The 18,407-nt window shown below is 40.1% G+C and overlaps 1 protein-coding gene across 1 annotated transcript; it reads left to right on the top strand.

Moving 5' to 3' along the window:
* The first annotated feature begins 368 nt into the window (after nt 1–368).
* Nucleotides 369–18,402, top strand: ecpas (Ecm29 proteasome adaptor and scaffold). Its single transcript, XM_041982741.1, has 49 exons — nt 369–446; nt 1,166–1,296; nt 1,496–1,612; nt 1,888–2,006; nt 2,184–2,333; nt 2,467–2,644; nt 2,729–2,868; nt 3,191–3,269; nt 3,364–3,483; nt 3,653–3,738; nt 3,821–3,896; nt 3,980–4,029; nt 4,129–4,195; nt 4,284–4,406; nt 4,523–4,626; nt 4,720–4,843; nt 4,959–5,039; nt 5,145–5,361; nt 6,280–6,371; nt 6,550–6,684; nt 6,773–6,944; nt 7,058–7,230; nt 7,406–7,507; nt 8,335–8,458; nt 8,801–8,946; nt 9,205–9,259; nt 9,374–9,488; nt 9,586–9,654; nt 9,814–9,931; nt 10,021–10,188; nt 10,284–10,363; nt 11,392–11,497; nt 11,691–11,738; nt 11,823–11,941; nt 12,196–12,346; nt 12,424–12,489; nt 12,648–12,737; nt 12,858–12,924; nt 12,997–13,088; nt 13,193–13,259; nt 13,349–13,546; nt 13,838–14,049; nt 14,140–14,183; nt 14,289–14,481; nt 15,069–15,216; nt 15,546–15,651; nt 15,764–15,852; nt 15,935–16,006; nt 17,637–18,402. Exons 1-49 carry the CDS (start codon nt 425–427, stop codon nt 17,774–17,776), a joined length of 5,541 nt encoding a protein of 1,846 aa, XP_041838675.1. The 5' UTR covers nt 369–424; the 3' UTR covers nt 17,777–18,402.
* Nucleotides 18,403–18,407: the final 5 nt, after the last annotated feature.

Below are 18,407 nucleotides of genomic sequence, written 5' to 3'. Positions count from 1 at the left end.
GTTGACTTTTAACAGAAAAGCTAAATGTTTGCACATAAAAGCAAAACAAAGATGAAAAAACAACAAGAGATAAAAGACAACAAAATTTCCCCAGGGAAATCCAGTTAAACTTCGAAAAGATAAAATGACAACTATAGAACTCAAACAAAATGTCAAGATTGTAGTTATACACAAATCCCCATGCCATGCAGAAAAAGGAAAAAATAACTATAAATATAATACAAACCAATACAACCAAAGTTGTGGAATGATTACACACTAATGAGCCCAAAATTATTTAAAAAGTGTGTTAATGTTACAGTCATATCCATATCTTAAAAGTGAATAAAGTGTGTGTCTTAGTGGCTAGTTAAGCTGGTTCATTGACTGGGAAGTGCAGTGGCACCCTGTAAACTGGGAGGGTCGCTGATGACTAACTGCAAACATGGCTGCCCAGGATGAACTCAGTAAGTTTCTTTCTGCGTCATTGACGATTAATAACTCATTTACTGTCGCGTTTGTGGCTGTCAAAAACACGTGTATTAACATATTTTGCCCGAGCTGCCGACAGAGTTATTTTTGAAGCAACAATAAAGTAGCATTCAGTTAAAAATTGGGGCTAGAAAGCTAGTTAGCCGCTGCGCTATGTTACTAGCTTGAATGCTAAAGTCAGGAGGCCGTTTGCCCAGTCATGGTCAAAATGAAACTGTCACATTGGCTATTGATATATTTGCGTTCATTAGACTTTTAACGTATATATTTAAAACTTGGATATTTAGGACATCTGGGTTTAATTATATCGGGTGACACTGCTCATAAAAAGCCAGTAGTATGACCAGAAAACGATCAAATGCGTGTGCAGTCTTGTCAGTTGTTATCGTTAGCTGCATGGTGAGCCATGCCTGGACAAGGAATGAAGGCTGGCTGATACTTGCACCAACACAGTAACTGACAGGTTGTGCTTATTAGCTGGACTGGTGCAACATGCCTGCGAGACTGTGTTTATTATTTTAAGCTTTTGTATTGTTCTTCCTCTGTGTGATGCTGAAGGTCGCATAGCCTGGATTTAACCAGACACCCATAGTTGAATGAAAGATGCTGTCAGACTGCTTATAATACAACTGTTGAATCTGTTTTAGCATTCAGTCTTGGGGTTTGACAAATAGTGAATGTTGTGTTTTTACAGATCAGTTGGAACGTGTGTTCCTTCGCCTGGGCCATGCAGAGACAGATGAACAGCTACAGGACATTATCTCCAAGTTCCTACCCCCTGTTCTTCTCAAACTCTCCAGTGTTCAGGACGGTGTGCGAAAGAAAGTAAGTAGGCTGCTTGTCTTTGTCATGACACAGAAGGGACTGTCATGCTATCATAACCTAATCCTGTTTCATCATATTGTAGCGATACAGATTTGGATCTTGATGACGCAAAGTTGTGTTCAGATCTGTTTCTCTTGCAAGAGTCTCTATTTATGCATCTGTTTCATGAAACACCATAAGCCCGTGCCTCTTCTGTTAGGTAATGGAGTTGTTGGTGCACCTGAACAAGAGGATCAAAAGTCGGCCAAAAATTCAGCTACCGGTAGAGACTTTGCTTGTGCAGTACCAAGACCCAGCAGCTGCCTCCTTTGTTACAGTAAGACTTCAAACCGCAATATTGGTCCTAATGGAACCAGATTAAGTGAACTACACATTTCAAAATTCCATCTTTTGACAGTAAATAAATTTAAGTAATGATGTGACTGACTAGCTGGATGAATGTTTGTTGCCTTTTTCTTTTAAATCTTTTGTTGTTTTAAAGTTTTGATGTTTACCTCTGGGATTCTGGATGGATGTAGCTTTTTGTGTACCCCCATTAGAAATTGGTTTATTACCTGAGAGAGGAGCTGTAATGGATTTATTTAATTGCAGAATTTCACCATCATCTACATTAAAATGGGCTACCCTCGTCTAGAGGTGGGGAAACAGTGTGAGCTGGCCCCGACTCTCCTCACTGCCATGGAAGGAAAGCCACAGACACAACAGGACAGGTGAGAAAACATATGCATCATACACACACAGAATGCACACGTAAGTTCTCTAATATCTCTGTTATCAGTATACTGGATTAAATAAATGACAATTTTGACTGACACATATTACAATGCACATCTCTCTGATGATTGCGTTTTTATCATTTTCTCTCCTTCCTGTCTTTCTGCTCCTAGCTTGATGCACCTGCTGATCCCCACACTTTACCATATGAAATATCCTGCAGACATATCCAAGACTGCTTCTTTATTCAACCTAAGTGAGAGGCCAAAGACAGTCCACCTGCTGCTGGAGTTCATGTTAGATGTTTTACTAATGCCCTACGGGTGAGTTCCTGCTGTCTGGTCTGAGTATGATGTATTCAAAAGATTGACCTACCTGCAGTTAAATTTTTTGAATAGTTGTTTGCTGTAAAGTTTTGAATTGAGGGTTGATTTGTTCTCCTTTGGATCCCTCTAGGTTTGTGCTCAGTGAATCTCCCACTCGGCCTGCCCCCTCCTCCTCCCAGGGAAGTCCTGCCGATGGGACAACAGCTACGAGTGGGCAAGTTCTCCCCCAGCCTCCCCCAGGAATGAGTGTCTATGCTGTGAAAAGGGTGATTGGAGAAGCCCAGTGGAATGCTGAGCAACTTGAGCAGGTACAATAAAGTTCTAGCATCATGACAACTTGAATGTTAAATATAAGCTTGTAAAGTAACTGTTTGCCAACTTGGTTTGAACAGTGCAAGCTGGGCATAGTGAAGTTTATTGAGGCAAAGCAGGTCCCAGAGGTGGAGACGGTGGTGCACCTTGTGGTGGCATCAAGTGACACCAGACATAGTGTGGCCACTGCAGCTGATCTTGAGCTGAAGAGCAAACAGAGGTGAGTGAATCAGTCTGTTCACAATAGCACAAAGGAAACATTTGATATGATTTTTATGTTCTGTTCTAGCATCTAGCACATTATGTAAAGTACTGGTTAATGAGATTTTCTAATCAGTGTATTATCTTTCATTACAAACTCTGATTTGTCCTGTAACTGTAATTTATGTTCTCCTCAGTCTAGTAGGTAAACCTCTGATGCATGCATTTTTAAGAGAAAGATTAATAAAAGTTGTTGTTGTTTTGTGTTTTCCTCACTTTATATTGGTGTATTAGGTTGAAAGAAGCAGTAATATATGATAACTGATTATGTTGTATTCCAGCATCATTGACTGGAACAATCCTTTAATCATCAACAAGATGTTCAAGGTGTATCTGGGAGATGTTCCACTTAAAACAAAGGTTCTTAAACTCATCATTCATTATATAAAACATGCAACAACACAGGGTGTAGTGATTTTCATGCATAATATGTGTTGTTTTGTTCGTGCTGCAGGGTGGTGGCATGAAGCAGGAGCTGAAACATGAGCCAGTAAGCACAAGAGTCAAAATGAAGATCCTGCCACATCTTCTGCGCTCTCGCCTGGCCGCAGAGTGTTTCCCAGCTAATATTCAGGTAAGAGCTTTGGTACATTTTCATATAGTCGCATTACATGGGTGAATAGAATATCTGTCTCTAAAATCCAGTGCTTAGTTTTATCTAATTTATCAAAATAACTTGAATATTTGCATGAAACTGCCTTTTATTATCTCTCTTTTGAGCTGTAGTTTTGTTTCTTTTGTAGGTTGTGTATGATGGTCTGTTTGGAGCTAATACCAACAACAAACTGCTGTCCCTAACCTTACAGTTTGTTCATCACATCTGCATGGTGTAAGAAAAGTTAATGTACTTTCCTTTGTCTTTACCGAGTTACCTTTCTTTCACTGAGTTTGTTTTTCCCGGTGTATTCCAGATGCCCTGACACTAACAAGCCCTTAGGACTAATGCTGCTCAATGGTCTTACCAAGCTCATCAATGAATACAAAGAGGTATTCAACATACAAATGTCAACATGCCCATCAGTCACACGTTTTGCAGCTTTGATATACATTTTCTGAACATGTCTTTGCAGGATCCTAAGTTGCTGTGTGTTGCCTACTCTGCGGTTGGAAAGTTGTCAAGGTGTAGTGAAATGATTTGGTTTTTCCCTGAAATCCTCCCTTTGTGCAATATAAAAAAAAAAAAAAAAAAAAATCTTACTCGTCATGCATTCTTTTTCAGTCGCATGCCGCAGCTCTTCACAAAGGATATTGCACTTGTGCAGCAGTTCTTTGAGTCCATGTGCAAGGTAGGTGAAACACATCTTAGTCTGCACTAAAAACCGCATACGTTATTATTTTTCTAACATTTCTAAATCTCTGCTTAAATCTCTTTAGGAGGAGCCCGATGTCCGCCTTGCTATTCAGGAGGCTTTGTCAATGATGGTTGGAGCCTATGCTAACCTGCAGGGGGCACTGCTAAATCTAATGGAGGCCCTGGTTGCTGCATACATTGGAAAGGTGAGTCACAGCTTGGAACAAATGTACATTTGATTTGTGAAGAAGAAAGAAAAAAAAAAGGAAAAAAAAAAAATCAACAATGCAAATTGAGTCAGTTTATTGTTGTTATGCAACAGCCGGAGGTGCAAGTTCGTCAGGTGGCCATGAAGTTTGCCAGCAAAGTGTTTGCTCATGATCACGTGCCATCAAGATACCTGCTTCTACTGGCTGCTGGAGACCCGTACGTTTAAAGGAACACAGTCATTTTCTCAGTTCTGGTCAATTATTAGACGTATGGAAGAGAGTAAAATGTGTTGATTTTTGTGTTTTTTAGAAGGGAAGAGGTATCTGGGGAGGCCCAGAGGGTGCTGAGAGCATTACCTACCAAGAGCTCAGAAAAGGAGGGGCCAAAGCCGATGCCTTCTTTTCCTGATATGGTTGCATATGTCCAGGAGAAAGTAAGTCTGAACATTTTAAGGACAATGCACAAATTGTCCTTGTAATGTTGCCTTTTTCACTAAAAGAAGTTTTTAATTTATTTTTATTTGCATTTTTTTATCGTGTCAATATTAGGCAGCTCAGAGGATTAAAACCCCAGCTAAGTACATCGTTGGAACCTCCACAATTCCTTTTAACCCATCTGCCTTTGGAGAGGTGAATATTCTAAACTGCACTGAATCCATAAATCTTGACATTGGATGACTTTGCAAAATGATTGTTTCTTTGCATCCTTCTAATGTCCCTTTCTTGCTTTTTTAGATCATGCTCTACCTGAGAATGTGTTTAGCTCACAGTGCCGGTGCCATGCCCATGTCCACGCGCTTGTCAGACATGCAGGACGACGCTCCTGCGATCGGCCGCTACGTCCACACACTGCTGTCTTCTGAGACTCAGCCCTCCGTGTCAAAGGGATCTGAGGCAAATCCTGTACATGTCTACATGGATCTTCTGCAGCAACTGCTGTCTGCTGTCGGAGGTGAGAGAAGTTACCTTTTCTGGTTCAACATTTTCTCTTGGTTCATTTAAAGGTGAAGAGATTTTTTATATTTAATTTAAGTCCTGAGTAAAGTATAAAGAAATATGCATTCTGAGATTGTCACATAAAGAAAGATTTGTTATCAACCACTCAACCAAACATGAATGATGAGGATGATGAAAACAGCTGTTAAGTTATAACTAAGCCCTGAGACATTGGGGGCTAATCTGCTAAAGATCCTGACTCACAAGTCTCAGATCAGCTTAAATGAACTATACTAACAGACAAAAAGAGTAAAGTTATTTTAGTCAGCTTAGATGTGAAATCACAAACATACATGGCAGTTTAAAATATTTTGTTCAGCTTTGGAGTAAGGTTTCAGCACTGTTAAACGGTGCAGCTTACATTAAAGTAGTGGGTACATCCTGCCAAGGGTTCAAAGGAGACATCTGTGGAGTGCCAGCAAGGAAGGGAGAGACTCAGTCCAGCAGTCATAGTGGTGTATCTGTCAAGTTTAGTTTTCATCTCATTATTCCTCTGGGGATTAAGTAGACAGTGTAGGTTCTGCTAATTCTGGCATCCAGAGAAAACACATTTTTGTTGGGTTGTTGGGAAATAAGGTGTAAGGTTTGCCTATTCAAGCTTGGGGAGTGTCCTTATCTCTGCTCTGCTGCATCACAGAGCTCTTATTTAGAGCAATCACTTACTCCCTGAACATAAAATTAATTTAAACCTGCAACAAGCTAACACAGACATGTTAATGTTAAACATCTTTACTTATGTTGTCTTCAGAGACAATGACTGTATAGTAGGTTTCTATGTATAAATCAGATCTGCTTGAAGAAATGTTCACTTTTACAATCACTGGTATTTGCTTTAGTCTAAAGGGGATTTTATTAATTGTACTTTTTCTTTAAGGTATCCCTGTCATGTACTGTTTACTGGAGGTGGTGTCTGTGTGTCCAGAAAAACTGGCCCCCAGATTTGCTAATAAAATTGACTGGATTAAAGTGAGTATTTTCTTCATGTTTTTGTTTTAAAAAAGATGGAGGTCATTTCATGTTGATTCCTAACTAGTTAACCAGTGTCTCCATGGTTAAACAGTTAGTGCAGAACAGCTGAGCAACTATCATAAAACCAGGAATCTAATCCACTTGGTGGTAATAACTGATGGAATTCCTTCTTCAGAGTCTGATGAATACAAACAAGGAGGACATGAGGGAGCTCGCAGCCCAGCTGTACGCCCTGGTGATTTCTACCATGACTGGCAACGAGCTGCAAACGGCTGTGCAGAATCTGGTCAAAATCACCAAAGATAACCATGTATGCCACTCTGTTTCCCGTTAGCACAAGTTATGCCTGTGGATTTTCATCTGGTCAACATATTTTGTTCTTTTTGTTCTAACTACAGAGTCCTGAGACTCAACATGGTGCCATCTTGGCTCTTGGTTACATGGTAGGAAGAAATATGAGCAGAAAGAAAGCTATAAACTCTTTTGACTCAACACGCAACAGCGGACAACAAATGAGCATTACTTCCCAGGAAGATGATGACCTTGTTGCTGTTGCCACTAAGACAGTTGGTATGAGTCTTTGTTTTTCTTTTGTTTTTTTAAAAACAGAAATTAAAGTAAAGTGATTGCCATCTGTGTGTATGGTTTCCCTGACTCAAGTGTTTGTGTGTGTCTTCATCCAGGTTCCTTCCTGGAAAGCAGCAGTGCTCTGCTGGCTGTAGCAGCTTGTACAGCTCTGGGAGAAATTGGGCGGAATGGCACCCTGTTGATCCCTGCAGAGGGAGAGGGCCTCACCAAACTATTTGTTGTGGAAAACCTGCTGGCTCGCATCCCTTCTGGCAAGGAGAGCACAAAGGTAACCTGGCATTTACCTTTGTAGAATGGTTTTAATGGTGCGCACTATGTTTATAATATATTTTTACTGCAAAATCTAATGACACATTCAAATTTTCTGCTAATTCTTTGGTGATTTGCCTCATTTTTGCCGTCACTGCCATGTTTACGTTTGTTTTTTCATGCGTCTGTTCTAGATGAAGGAACGATCCATTATGACCTTGGGTTATCTTCCAGTGGGAGATGCAGATTTCCCTCACCAGAAGAAGCTGCTGCAGGGACTCATGGACTCAGTGGAGGTTTGAAACATACTAACAGACATTAGCAATCCATAGTTTTCATAAAACTTGGTTGAAATGAACAGATGTAGTCAAAAGCATTATCTATATTTTGAGTTCCAGCTTTGTGGACATCCAAACGGTGGACATTCATGTGGTTCTGTTGTTTTTACAACAAACACACAACAGCCTTCCACATATACGCATCACATGGTTGCTGATATCCAACAAAAGAAAAACTTGCGAGGCCACTGTGAATGCTGCTGGAATATTATTTGTACTTTTCAAGGATATTTGCAACAAAGTACAGCAGTTTGGTCTTCAACATCATGTCAAGGATTATTAATGTGCTGTGGAGTAACCAGCAGCTGCTTTTATTGTGCTTCCATCCTAAGCACTGTGCCCAGATATCGTACGTTGTTTGTGGTGAATTTGATCCACTCCACAGATGGAAAGCCCATACATGAAGATCACCTTTAAAAGAATCCCACATAAACTCTTTCAGTGAAAATTCATACAAGCTGACTCATCTTTCGCTATACACGTTATATCCCACCTGTCAGGTAAGGGTACGGTTGGCTGTGGAAATGCAACAGAAATTAGGGTTTACTGAACCTTCCCATCCCATACACAGACAGACCCTTGTGGACACATAGATGAAGATGTATGTCTGATTTGCTGATGTCAGAATGATATATATCAGCTTGTAGTTGTAGCTGAAATCTGGGCTTTCTTCTTTTTTGTTAATACGGATAACATTGTCTACATCAATTTGCTTTCAACAAGCTTTCAAGTAGCTCACTAAAAACACCAGACCTCACTCTTCTCTGTTTTTTTCCCTCTCCAAGGCCAAACAGGTGGAGCTGCAATTTACAGTTGGAGAGGCCATCACCAATGCTGCAATAGGAACCTGTTCTGGAGCCTCCAGAGACCCATGGACCTGCACCGAGGACCAGTACAGCCCACCACAAAGTCTGTGTTTTCACTTGTCACACATTTGAGTTGCACCCAAAACATTTTCTGCATGTTTTCAACATTCTGTAGATCTGAATTATTTATGTAATATTAGATGGCATCCAGAAGTATTGCTGTTTTGTAAGTTATCAGATTTGTAAGATTATCTTTGGGGTTTATAACATGTATTGTCACAAAGCAATATTACATACTTTCTGTTTTTAAAAGTAAGTAAAAGAAAAATGCCAGTGTATGCTTACAATTGTCTTTTTTTCTTATGTAATTGGGAAAATGCCCTCTCAAGAAAATGAAAAGAAACTCAGCCTCTACCCATTTCCCATTTCTTCCTTTCCCTTTCAGGTGTTAAAAACAATGATGTGGTCCCTTGGGTGCTCAACTCTATCCTGTCCAAGTACATACCGAGCCAGAACCCTCACGTCCGGCAGGCAGCCTGCATCTGGCTGCTTTCCTTAGTCAAGAAGCTCAGCCACCACAAGGAAATCACAGTATGATATATTACAGTTGAATATCTTTTAACCCTGAGACTAAATCTCAGAATACAAGCTTTATAAAGTTATGTTTCTTCATGAGTCCATACTTTTTATTTGAGAAAAGCCAGGTCTGAAATAGTAACACCTCATAGTCTAGAATCTGTATTTGTATCTTTAGGGGTGGAGGGCAGCAAAAATCTTAATTATGTTTAAATGTCAAATCAGTTTAGGTTGAAATACACATCATTTTTATATCTTCCTTTACTCTTACAGTCCCATTTGAAGGAGATTCAGGTGGCATTTATCTCTGTTCTCTCAGACCCTGATGGTGAGATGAGACTGCTTGATTTATGCTCATAAAATATATTCTTACAATGTTGTGTTTCCTCATTTTCTGTCTGCACCACTTTGTCATATATCCTCATTTTATTCTCCCATCCAGAACTGAGTCAGGATGTGGCATCTAAAGGCCTTGGGCTTGTGTATGAGATGGGAGGAGAGGGTGATCAGCAGGAACTAGTGTCCACTCTAGTCGAAACGCTTATGACTGGAAAAAGGTGAGTGGGAGATGTAAGAAATTTGAGTTTGGTGGAGGAAGAATCCTGTTTCTATAAACAAAAACCTTGTTAAATGCTTATTTATCATTGAAAACAGAGTGAGACATGCAGTCTCAGAGGATACAGAGGTGTTCCAGTCAGAGGGTTTGGGGAAAACACCTGATGGGTAAGTTATACCATAATCAGATTTTTTTTGCTGATATTTTAGTCAAGAATTAATAAAAAAATATTAGGAATGATCTGGAATTCTGCTAGCACATTTGTGTGTTTGACTAACACAGTTATTTTCTTCCTCTTTTAACATACATCGATGTTGTATTTACAGTCATGGTCTGTCCACATACAAGGAGCTCTGCTCATTGGCCAGCGACCTGAACCAGCCAGACCTTGTGTATAAGTTCATGAACCTGGCCAATCATCATGCCATGTGGAACTCACGCAAGGTGTCATGCTAATTTTAAATTCCTCATTTCATGGCTTTGTCGGAACATCTTCTCCCGCCTGATCTAAGCAAACCCTTCCTGCCTTTCAGGGAGCAGCGTTTGGCTTCCACATGATCGCAGCCAAAGCCGGAGAGCAGCTGACTCCATTCCTGCCTCAGTTAGTGCCTCGTCTGTACCGCTACCAGTTTGACCCCAACCTGAGCATTCGCCAGGCCATGACCAGCATCTGGGATGCTTTGGTCACTGATAAAACCCTGGTAGGGTTGAATGCTTACCACATGTCTGTCACAAAATAATTCTGCGTAAACACTGATTTATAAACCTTTTCTCCCCCCCCCCATGTGTGGTTCAGGTGGATAAATACCTTCAGGAAATCCTGCAGGATGTAATCTCCAACTTGACCAATAACACCTGGAGAGTCCGTGAGTCCAGGTACAATAAAGACATGCACAATAACGATTGAGCAGAATTTCAAGGCTTCATGTGTGTGAGGGACTTATTTGTTTATACATGTTAATCTTTACATGTTAGTCTCAGGAAAAATTATTTTTTAAAAAGCTTGGGACAAATTTCCCCTACGGTTTAATACGTGGTAAAAAAAAACAACAAAAATAATTGCATTAAAACTTATATTGAAACACATTCAGCTAACCGCTGCAAGTTAGGGGCCAGCATAGGTGGTATGTAGTAATTACTCTTTTTTTTCCATTCTAAAGGCACAGATTGTTATTACTGCATGGCAATATTTTGGAAAATATCTTAAAGATTATTCTTTTGTCTCACTTTTATAATCCCTTTCAGTGCATGTGTGCCTTCTGCATAGCAGTTATGTTAAATGGTGATCACACAGACATACAGAAACTGCTGGCATTAACTGTAAAATGACCGAGAATTATATTAAGCTGATTTTTAACCATTTGAAGTATTGGAATAAATTTCCATAGCCATTTATTTATTAGAGCTAATGGAAGAGAAGTTTATAGAAATAACGGATGATTCATTTTCAGTCTGCAGCATGTTTCATAGCTCTTCACAAAGATTTTTCTCTGGGTAAGAAGGTTTCTTTGGTGCAGGATTTCTGATGTTTGACTGCAGGAAGTCAGCACAGTGGTCTTTCAGTAACAGTGTATATACCACTGTGCTCTCATCTTTAACCCCAACTTCGACATTTCCTAGTTTTACAAAGGAACTCTGTAAAGGCTTCACAACAAGTGGCTGAACATTTTCTGATCATTCTGCAAACTCGAATCTAAACTGACATTCATTTATTTTTCTTCATTTAAAGCTGCAACTCTGTGAAGTAACTCCTTTTATCCCAGGCAGCTGCCTTTCGCTGCATGTCAAGCATTCAGACGTTTAAAATTAATCTTCTGTTGATTAATTTTGATCAAATAGCAGATCTGAGCCAGAGGCTGAGTTCAGTCATTTCAAAATCTGTAAAAACTTGATGTTTCTTGCAGCTGCCTGGCTCTTAATGACCTGATTCGTGGCCGTCAGGCAGATGACCTCATCGATCACTTGGCAGAAATTTGGGAGACACTGTTCAGAGTCCTCGACGACATCAAGGTGAGAAGGAAACTTAACACTTAACACAAGAAGTGTAAACTCCACAGGGTTCACTGGGGTCAGAGCATTTTAGGAGATCTGCTGCATATTTAATATTAAAGTACAATAACTGAATGTATCAGAAGCATAGAGGCAGGTTTTATGTTGTTCCAGATCTTCCAAGATTTTAACTTCTTTTGTGTTTTTATTTTAGGAATCAGTGAGGAAAGCTGCAGACTTGGCACTGAAAACGCTCAGTAAGGTGAGGCTGTTTATCACATCACTGTTTAGTATGTACTTGTATTGGTGTGTATATGCTCTGTCTAACCAGTGTTTGTCTGTGTAGGTGTGCATTCGCATGTGCGAGTCTACAGGCTCTGCAGCTCAGAGAACTGTAGCGGTGATGTTACCCACTCTGCTAGAAAAAGGCATTGTTAGCAGTGTCTCTGAGGTTCGCGCGCTCAGGTAATCTCTCTCCTCGTGGTTTTAGTTTTTCTGGTCAGTTATTTCTGTCAAAGTAAGTTTGGATCACATCACTTACTGTAGCTCAGCCTGTGTTAAAAAGTCATATAAGGTGATTAACAGCCAACTCATTTCCAGTAACTCAACCTTGTTGTTTAAGATATTTTCTGTTAGTTTTCTAACATTACAGAGTGGCTTGGCTATATTATTATTATTATTTTTTAATTATATGACTTCTTTTTCAACATTCTCACCAGTATTCAGACCCTGGTGAAGATTAGTAAGACGGCCGGTGCCAGATTAAAGCCTCATGCCTCTCGCTTGATCCCAGCCTTGCTGGAGGCCCTCAGCACACTGGAGCCTCAGGTCCTCAACTATCTGAGTCTGAGAGCCACAGAGCAAGAAAAGGTAAATATTGCATGTTATCCTTGAGTTAACCGCACATCAGAGTGCATTTAGTCACGATTATGACTCTGCCTCTGCAGAGTGCCATGGATGCTGCAAGGCTGAGTGCTGCCAAGTCTTCTCCGATGATGGAGACCATTAACATGGTAAAACAAGAAGAACTGCATAATTATCTCAATTATTAAATTACTGTTGGATTTTTAACCAAGTTTGGAAATGTTGCAGAGTCTGAAGAAAGAATATGGGGTTTATCTTTGGATGAAACATTGCAAAAGGTCTGATTTAAGGATGTGTCTGCTTTCAGTGTCTGCAGCATCTCGATGTTTCTGTGCTGGGAGAGCTGGTTCCACGGCTCTGTGAGCTGCTGAAGAGTGGAGTAGGCTTGGGAACGAAGGTACAAGAGAGTCCTGCTATCACAAATTAAATCATTAATGCTTTAATCAGTCATTTCTTTGCATTGTCATGAAAATTTACATGAAACATCAGCATGCTAATTTCAGACCCTTCTTCATAGGGAGGCTGTGCGAGTGTAATAGTTTCCCTCACAGTGCAGTGCCCCCAGGACCTCAGCCCATACTCAGGTACAGCATCAGTTCAGATAATGTGTTAACTGTGTGGAGCGAGTAAACTTAGCCAGCTTATGGTATTTCCAGGTAAACTGATGAGTGCCCTGCTGAATGGTATCCATGACAGAAGTACTGTGGTACAGAAAGCATTTGCTTTTGCATTGGGACACCTGGTCAGGGTAAGCCTCAGTTTTTATATGAAACCTCCTGACAACAATGAATGAGTTTATTCCCTGATTCTGAAAGTATGCTTATTAATAAAAACATTTTCTCTCTCCATCAGACTGCAAAAGACAGCAGTGTAGAAAAACTACTGCTGAAGCTCAGCAACTGGTACCTGGAGAAAGAGGGTGAGCTGCTGTAAAATAATAATTCCTTCAGATATTAAGTCAAATTTCTCTGGTTTAATCTCATGTTCTCCTTCCTGTCTTCCATCCAGAACCTGTTTACAAATCATCATGTGTATTGACGGTGCACGCCATCAGCCACTACAGCCCCGATGTGCTGAAAGGTCACGCAGGAGTGGCGCTGCCGCTGGCTTTCCTTGGCATGCATCAGGCGCCAGGTCCTGACGAGGAGAAGGGAGAGAGTCACGATGCCACGCTGTGGACTGAGGTGTGGCAGGAAAATGTTCCAGGTGAGGAACCCCATCACAGAATAAACAAAAAGAAACATTTCCAAAGGCTATAGGTCCTCAAATGTCTCATCCCATCGACAGTTTTAGGCTCAAAAGAAATCCAGTTTTTAAATAAATATTTTACCAAATGTTCATATTTAATAAGTTGCAACTAGAAAATGTAAAGTAACTGTCACTAAAAAACAAAAAAACAACAACAAACAAACGTAAAATTTACTTTTTTTATATCTATAAAAGCACCGGATTCATATAATCTTTTTAAAAAAAATATAAACTTTTCTTTGATTTCAGGAAGCTTTGGAGGCATCAGGCTCTACATGACAGAGCTCATTGCCATCACACAGAAAGCATTGCAGTCCCAGTCCTGGAAGATGAAGGCTCAGGGTGCAGCTGCCATGGCGACCGTCGCTAAGGAACAGACAGGATCATTAGTGGCACCTCACCTTGGCTTGGTGCTGACAGCTTTGATGCAGGGCCTATCTGGGCGCACATGGGCTGGCAAGGTAATGATGGCTAATAAATCCAAAGAGCCCAAAAGGAAACAGGATCATATGGTTTCATGTTGATTTCTTTTTTGGTTTCTTTTGTTTCAGGAGGAGCTGTTAAAAGCCATCGGATCAGTGGTGTCAAAATGCAGGTGAGTCATCCTGAAGGACTTTCTTCTACTAATGCCAGTTTTAGTTATAGAACAACTTTCATTTTAAATAATCTTTTACTTTTTCCTTGTTGCTCTGGTTTTAAGTGCGGAGCTGCAGAAGCCTTGCAGTGGTCAGCCAACCATCCCTGAGGTGTTGGAGGTTGTATTAAAGGAATGCCGTAAGGAGAGCCTGGTGTACAAAATGGCTGCTCTGAGATGTGCAGGAGATGTTCTCAGCAGCAGTCAGGAGGACCGCTTCAGCGACATGGCAGAGATCCTTTTTCCTCTGATCAAAAAGGTTACATCACTTCTCATTTCAAGTCTCCATGGTTATGAAATGACTTGGGTCTGACTGAGCATATTCATGCTAAAATGAGGCTCTGTCCACACTATTATTCCTTCAGAGGAAATTGATTATAAAGGGTCACGTGCAGGTTGAATGTATTAAAATGGAAAGGAATTCCCATTCTGTCATTTTCATCACTATTAGAAAAGAACTAATGGACTTGCTCCCAGCTCACTTAGCCTGCTGAAGCCCAGTGTACCAAAGACGGTCACTGCTTGGGTACAAACCAGAAATAAAATAGTTTAGTGGTAAAGCCCAGCTGTTTGTAAGTTAAATATATAAACCTTAATTTCTGCAGGACACTATGATGCATCTTTGGGTAAGATTCAAAGATGACATAAAGACTTGGAGATCTGATTTTGTGCTGTCACAGTCAGGTCTGATATCTTCACAATGAAGATGAAGATGCACTGAGGAGCCTCTTCTCTTGCGTTGGCTCTACACCTCACATACATTTTTGTAATAAGGCATAGATACAATGACAAAATTGTATTTTAAGAAACCATTAAAGGTCTTTTTAATCTGTCTTCCATTAACAGAGCTGCCCAGAGAGCGGTGCCTCAGCCAGGTCACTGGATGCTGACGATGATGACAGAGATGTGAAGGAGAAAGAGCTGCAGACTGAGGCTCTGCTTTGTGCTTTTGAGACTCTTGGAAAGGTCTGGCCCCAAAACTTACAGACTCAAGGTAAGCTCTATCTGATCCTCAAAAGTGAAATATGAACCGCAAATATTTTTTTAAAGGTATTTTTTCCTTTGGCAATAATAAATATTTGACTAAGTGATAAATTACTTACTATCGAGATGGTCTCTCAGCTTTTTGTCTTTCTGTCATTAAGTTTAAGAATAATAGAGAAGTTACATCAGTAAACTGAAACACTGTTTTCATGTTAAACTCAGTTGCAGATTTACCAGAGTATCTATACAGTCTATACATGTGTATACAGCTGGGAAACATAATGCAGATGTTGCTCTCATAAATGTGATTTATTTATTTATTTTTTTGTCTTTCTGTAGCTCGTTTCCAGTTGGAAGTGTGCAGTTTAATGTCTGGGAAGCTCAAATTGAGCACTTGGAAAGTCCAGCTTGCTGTTCTACAAGCTATGAAGGCATACTTTCAGGGGTAAGAACCACACAAACAAGCGCCTCTGTAACATTTGTTATATTTAATTAAATCTTCGTAACTAGCTGAACCTGGAGTTATTGAGCTGATTGAACCATTTTTTTCTTTGTAGGTTATTGCTGCTAGAAAAGGGAAACAAAGATGTGAATTCATTGTCACAGATCCTCACAGAGACCTGTGCAGCTCTTTCAAATCCTTTAGGTAATAAAACTAACTTAAATAATCTTAAATGGTGTAATTTGCACGCATTTCATCGCTGTATTTGTGTTGATTTTTGCTGCAGAAAACAAAAGTTACTCCTCTGTGAGGACAGAAGCCTTGTCGGTAGTGGACCTGATCGTTAAGAGAACAGGAGGTAAGCATTTATAAGCATTTTTTCAGGGAATGCCTGTAAAAACATGAGCATATGTTAGTGTTGAGTCATTTTTCTCATTGCTGCACTTCACCTTCTGTCTGAGAACCACAGTAGCTTCTGACAGCTTTTATACATATGCACACCTGACTGTCATTTCAGTGAACTGAATCTTATATTCTATCCTTAGATTTATTTAGTCTTCACCCTCTTAGAAGAACTATTTATTAGTATTATGAAGTACATGGTTCTCTATTAAACAAAAATTAGTTCATCTTAAAGTGCCATAGTGGGACACTTTCTCATGAGTCCCTGTTGTGAGCTTACCCACAGCAGTCTTTTCTAACTGCATTCACTAACGTGTTGCTAGTTCAGTGACCATGCATGTTTGCAGTCTGCCATCTTTACCTTAGGCCCCGTTTACACGACAACGCTGAGACTGTAAAGATTTTCTTGCATGTTGGCCTCTTGTTTACACGACAACACAGTTTCAGGAGGACAAAGCCGCAAAGATTTGAGAACGGGCTCTGAGGGAAATTTTCTTCAAATGCAAGGCAAATCCAGTCCGTGATGACGTCTGCCACATCATCTTGCATTTGCGCACTCAGCCCTTGTTTACACCTGCAAACGGCACAAAAAAAACAACAATGACAGACCTCCATGTTCCGTTTAGGCTGCTGATAAAATCTTTTATAGTGATTTCCGTCAGCGAAGACATAGATTACATGCACTACATAACCAGTACATCTCAGGTCTGATGAGGATGTAGTTAAGACGTTGGGTGTGCCGTTGCAAAATTTTACCGTTCCCACTACAGGCCTGGCGTGCACACATCGTTTCCAGTCCTATTTGTATTTTGAGTCTGCATGTTTTCACTCTGCTGTTGTGTAAATGCATTTTTTTTCAAATGCACAAAGGGAAAACTGTGTGTTCTGAACTTCTTAGAGAACCAGAGTGCAGTAAGACAGTTCATCAGATTTTCACCTATTCCGGTGTTTGTCTCATTTCCTTGTCTAAATATCTATTTAGTTTATAAACTGTTTAAACAGTGAGTTTCTTTTGAATGCTCTTTGCTACGCTGAGCAGCATTAATAAATGCCACTGGAAAATAATTAGTACAGATTCTTTGGAGGGGGTTAATAAATGCTAGCTGGTAACACTGAAACCTGAAAATGCAGATACTGTGTACAGATTCGGTTTAAAAACGGTGACTGGGAGTTTTTGCTCTATGAGGCAAACTATGCCAACTTAACAAGCATAACCAGTTTTACACTTTTACAAACATCCCTGAATTAAAGTATGTAGTTATTTACTTCTAAGAAAATCTGTCCTGAAGACTTTGGTCTAATATTTACCAACTTCCAGCTGCTTATCTGCCAAACAATGAACATAAACATTAGCTCAAAGCACTGATGTGCATATTTTTACTCAGACTTGGAATTGAGTCTTAATCTTGTTTCTGGTGTATTACTGTTTAAATTCTAATGCAAAAAAAAAAAAAACATCTGATATTTAAGATATTTGGTTTTTCCATTTTGCAATAGATGAACGGTTTCTTTCTCCTCAGCCTGCTTTTCTGAAGTGCATGTAGTATATTGAGCACTGCTGAGATAATCTTGTTTTTGTGTTACAGAGAGCGAGCAGTGGGACTGCATGTCTGCGAAGAGCCGGGAGCAGCTGCAGCGTTCCCTGTCCACGCTGCAGTCCGACAACAGACCCGACTTGAGGGACAAGGCCCAGGAGCTGCGCAGACGCATCCAGAGCCAACCATGAGCTCCCAAACAGTTCAACAAAACGGAGCGCCTTCTTTTTTTTTCTCAACACCTCAGTCAGCGACACAAACCATAAATCATCACACTCCCTCTTCCTGTTGTCTGATAGTGTTCTTCTCTTAAACCAATAATCATTAATCTGTTAATCATTAAATATCCATACCTGTGAGTTGTGATGTTGGCTTGTGCAAGGCTGCTCCAGTCCAGCTTGACGTCAGATTTTAACAGTTTCCCTGAAATAAAGTCTGCAACCATGTTTAAAGGTTGTCATAGAAACATGTCAAGTTTTATTTGGTTCATTGAAATGGACAATAAGTTGAAAATTAATGCTATAAAAACCAGTGTGTTAGGTTTGTGGACACTGTTTACCTTTAGCCCCAAAATGGGGATTTTACTACTGTTGTGGGTTAACCTACTCATCAATTACAAAAACCAGATTAATCATCAGAGCTGATGCAAGAGGATGACAACACTTCTCCACTGCTTTAAAGTGAAGGAGATGAAGCTGTGTCTAGAGAAAGGATCATGTCGGCCTGTTTTGAAGTCAGCAAAAGCAACACTCAGCTGTTTAAAGTGATGTTATAGTTTCAATTTGTCCTTGAAATAAAACTCCCAATTTGGACGTGACTTTT

This window comes from Melanotaenia boesemani, chromosome 4, assembly GCF_017639745.1.
Source record: "Melanotaenia boesemani isolate fMelBoe1 chromosome 4, fMelBoe1.pri, whole genome shotgun sequence".
Classification (NCBI taxonomy): Eukaryota; Metazoa; Chordata; class Actinopteri; order Atheriniformes; family Melanotaeniidae; genus Melanotaenia; species Melanotaenia boesemani.
Note: the sequence above shows the minus strand (reverse complement) of the source record. Positions and strands in the feature narration are given on the sequence as shown.

Coding starts and splice junctions, on each gene's coding strand:
- ecpas (XM_041982741.1), top strand. CDS start 425: ATGGCTGCCCAGGATGAACTCA. Junction 4,627..4,719: donor CTACTGGCTGCTGGAGACCC/GTACGTTTAAAG, acceptor TGTGTTTTTTAG/AAGGGAAGAGGTATCTGGGG. Junction 14,482..15,068: donor TTTTTCCTCTGATCAAAAAG/GTTACATCACTT, acceptor TTCCATTAACAG/AGCTGCCCAGAGAGCGGTGC.